We start from the raw sequence: 3,745 nt of genomic DNA on the forward strand, positions 1-3,745 counted from the left end.
ATCGATGTGTCTTCGGGTTGGGGTTGACTGAAGGGCGCATGCGCATGGCCCCAATAAAGCGCGGTAAATTACTTTGAAATGGTCGCTTTTATTATTCAATAAGAAATCTCGAATCTGCATAAATTTCTGCACTCCTGGTTGAAACAACAACTCGTTTAGTGAAATATTTTCTCCTGATGATTGGATTTGAATTAGCATAGATAACACAAACCGAAATTTTCCATTAATTTAAATTAATTGATGCCACTTATTGTAGAAGATAACCTTCCGGGACTAATCTAAAAAGGATTAAATTGCGCTTTCACCAATTTAGAATCGTGTTTTTCAATATGTTTACCAATTGGCGGCTATCTTTATTGCTACTTTTCTACATCACGTTGTGTACGACATAAGTATTGTTTGAAGATAATGTTTGATAAAGTTTTTAGGCGATTTCAAAAAATATAAAGCAGTTAACCCATTTTTGTTTGTTTGAAAGGTTCCTATATTTAGACTAAATACATAAACAAATTTAAGGTGTGAAGCATCAAGATTACAAATACCTAATTAGACCACACCTGTTCTAATTTAGAATCCAGTTAAACCTGCACACTTTTTTTGAAATAATGATAATTACTGGATTACCCAGTAATTAAACCCGAAATTTTTAATTCGTTCTGTTTTGATTATTTTTTTCGGTATAGTTCTTGCTTTAATTATAAGTTTATGTCCGACTGTTATTCATAATGTCAACACGTAGCGGCTATAAAAAGCCCCGTTATGTACTAGTACAATAATAAATAAATAGCAAAAATATACAGGGCGTCTCAAAATTGGCGAATTTCGAGTTCAGAGCGTTATAGAGAATCACTTCAGTAGTCCAAATTTAGAAACAAAATGAAGACTCGGGGCTTCCCCACAAAGATACAATGGTTAGCAGGTGCACTTCAGGTGTATGTAATTTTTCTTAAAAATAAAACGGTAAATTACACAAGTTGTTAGATTTTTTACTCCAAAATAAAGCTATTTGTTTGAAAATTTTTTTTACATGATTATTCTAAACATGCATTTTCACCATAAATAAGAATAAACACTGACGCTTTTAGCCTACATCTGAAGAAAACGCAGATCAAAGAGTGATCTTTAAACCAATATATTTTTATGGGGAAGTCTCAAATCTTTATTTTTTTTCTATATTTGAACCACTTAAGTAATTCTCTACAACGCTCTGAACTGAAATTCGCCAATTTGGAGACATCCTGTATACAGAAGAACATCATACAAAGATAGTCTTTCTGGAACATATGCTTTGAATATTTAAAATTGTATATTTTATTGAATTAAAGCTATAATATAAGCCAAGATGGCGTATTTTTAATTATAAGATATTTTATTAATTTCTTTCATTTTTCACTTTTTTTTTCAATTTATTCTATTGATTGATCACTACATTATTATTGAAAAACCTCTAATTTAGTGAACTTTAATCTCTAGTCGTTGTTAAATTAAAATCAGATACCCCAATTTCGGTCAAATTGTTAAACTAAAATTTATTTAAGGAATTTGTTGCTAATGAAGAAATTACAAATTACTGATTTTCTAGTTTTCGTCATACTATTTTAATTGAATAAGCTTGTTTCAACAAAAAATTGCCATTATTAAAAAATAATTGGTTCAATTTGTGCAAACTACGGATACGTACCTACCTAAATATTGCTACCTCGTTTTTATTAGTACCATTAGGATCTCCAGATAGCCCAATTCCTTGCCCATCAAAGTTTGAAATAAAAAAGTCTGTATTTACATAACGGTTACCATAAGGCAAACAAATGCTCTGTTCTCAAAAGTCAGAGATAAATGTAATAAAGAAATTTGATCTAACTATCTAAAACTATAGTATTAAAAAAATTAAAAAAAAATTTGCAATGCTGCAAACATGATGGAGAAGGTATAAAAAATGTCAACATTTATCTTGTATCCTTAATCACGCGTATTCGCTGCATTTTGAAAATATATTACCGACGGGCGCAAGTGTTAATTTTTTTTAATTTTTTCTCATACTTGCAATTAGCAATTAGTGAACTAGTTGAATTTAAATTATTTATTTAAAAACCCCCACGTAACTAAATTTTTGGATACATAAAAAATCGAGTTATTTTGTTTCTAGTCCTGTCAAACAGAGAACGTATATTAAAAAAAAATTGGGTTATTTCGTTCTGTTTGGATTTTTAAAGAATTGTTTAAAAGTACTTGCTATTTGTATTTTACTGGTTAATAAATGAATAAAACTTCGCTTATTTCGTATTTTTCTAAATAGCTGCAGAAAACTGATATAGAAGGTTCTAAATTTTTCATCTTATATATTTAGGTCGATTGTAAAACTTATCTGGCTTATTTGGAAAAAAATGTTGAGTTCATAAAATATTTCTTTACTTGCATTACCTGAACTAATTACATTTATTAAATGTTTTTCTGGACAAGACGGTTTCGTTTTCTAACTGTTCTTATAGACTGAGTTGTACGCTTATATTATAATTTTTAACCCACTACGATCTCAAGTAAGCTATAAGCAGTTTTTTAAAATTATCAGCAGATTCGCGTACCTACGTTACCTCAATTAAGCCCAAAACTGCAAAATAATAAGAGAAAAAAAATAAAAATTTGTTGAGTGATCCTCAAAGTCTATAAAAAACTATCTCTAAATAAAACGTTTAAAAGTAACTGCGCTTAAAAAAAATAAACGTTTAGTTTATACAAAATTTTCCAGTCCAATAAAAACAGTAACGGACTTATGCAACCAATTTTGCGGTTCTACAATAATTGGCGACTTTGTATATTACTCAGTTAGTATTTCTTATATTTTATTATTGTAATTTATTTGCTATCAAAGGGTTTGCGTAAGGGTACATGGGGAGGTAGAACACGAAATCATTTTGTATAAAATTTATTTGAGAACTGTATTTACACGTTAACAAGTCTAGGAAAAGTAAAAATTGCTTGAAGAGGGACAGTAAGGTAGTAACATATTTGTCACGTGATATTTGTTGGTCTAGGCCTCAAAATAAGTTTGCCTGAGTCGTCACATGACATATTAAAATCATTTAATACTTCCCTTGTTCTAGAAGTGATTATGGAAGCTGCTATCACTCTTTTGTGCACACCAAGACATAAAATAATTACTAAAAAATAAAAACAGCATAGACAAGAGTTAACAACTGGGGTTACAGTTGCAACTTACGGAACATGATTGTGGAAACTATGAAAAAGGGGTGGTTTGTCAAAGATTGTGAAAGTGGGACTATGCGTGTTTCTGGGTCCATCAGCCACTGACCAGCACCTGTCGCTATGCATATTGAGACTACTATGAGGACAACTACAACATATGAGCATGTAAAAACAAACTATTTATATTACGACGATTACAATAAACATACTTCTCCATCTTATTGTTGAAGGGTGCAAACAAGCTATGACTTCTGTAAGCCGCCTCTCGAAGGCTTTCAAATCTGAAATTATATCTATCTTATAGGTTACGACTATACTTTTCGATTAGTGCGGACATTCATACCTTCACATGCGGTTTGTTCTAGAGACATAATTATAAAATGCACCTTTAGTCTTTTTACAATAAAATGAACACTCTGTTTTGTCGTAAATGCGAGTATTTGGATAAATCATTTAGCTTAACTAAAATAGAATTTGACATTTCACACGGAAAAAGACATTATTGAATTTTGACAATCTAGACTAGCACGGAAAACAACCA

At 30.5% G+C, this 3,745-nt stretch overlaps 1 protein-coding gene across 1 annotated transcript; it reads right to left on the reverse strand.

Annotated features, from left to right (window-relative positions):
* Positions 1-2,907: 2,907 nt before the first annotated feature.
* On the reverse strand, positions 2,908-3,745 carry Cnep1r2 (CTD nuclear envelope phosphatase 1 regulatory subunit 2). Its single transcript, XM_008200751.3, has 4 exons — positions 3,548-3,745; positions 3,414-3,485; positions 3,218-3,352; positions 2,908-3,158 (listed from the first exon to the last, which is right to left on the reverse strand). The coding sequence occupies exons 1-4, from the start codon at positions 3,573-3,575 to the stop codon at positions 3,010-3,012; spliced, it is 384 nt and encodes a 127-aa protein (XP_008198973.1). The 5' UTR covers positions 3,576-3,745; the 3' UTR covers positions 2,908-3,009.

Source organism: Tribolium castaneum, chromosome 1 (genome assembly GCF_031307605.1).
Source record: "Tribolium castaneum strain GA2 chromosome 1, icTriCast1.1, whole genome shotgun sequence".
In the NCBI taxonomy this organism is placed as follows: Eukaryota; Metazoa; Arthropoda; class Insecta; order Coleoptera; family Tenebrionidae; genus Tribolium; species Tribolium castaneum.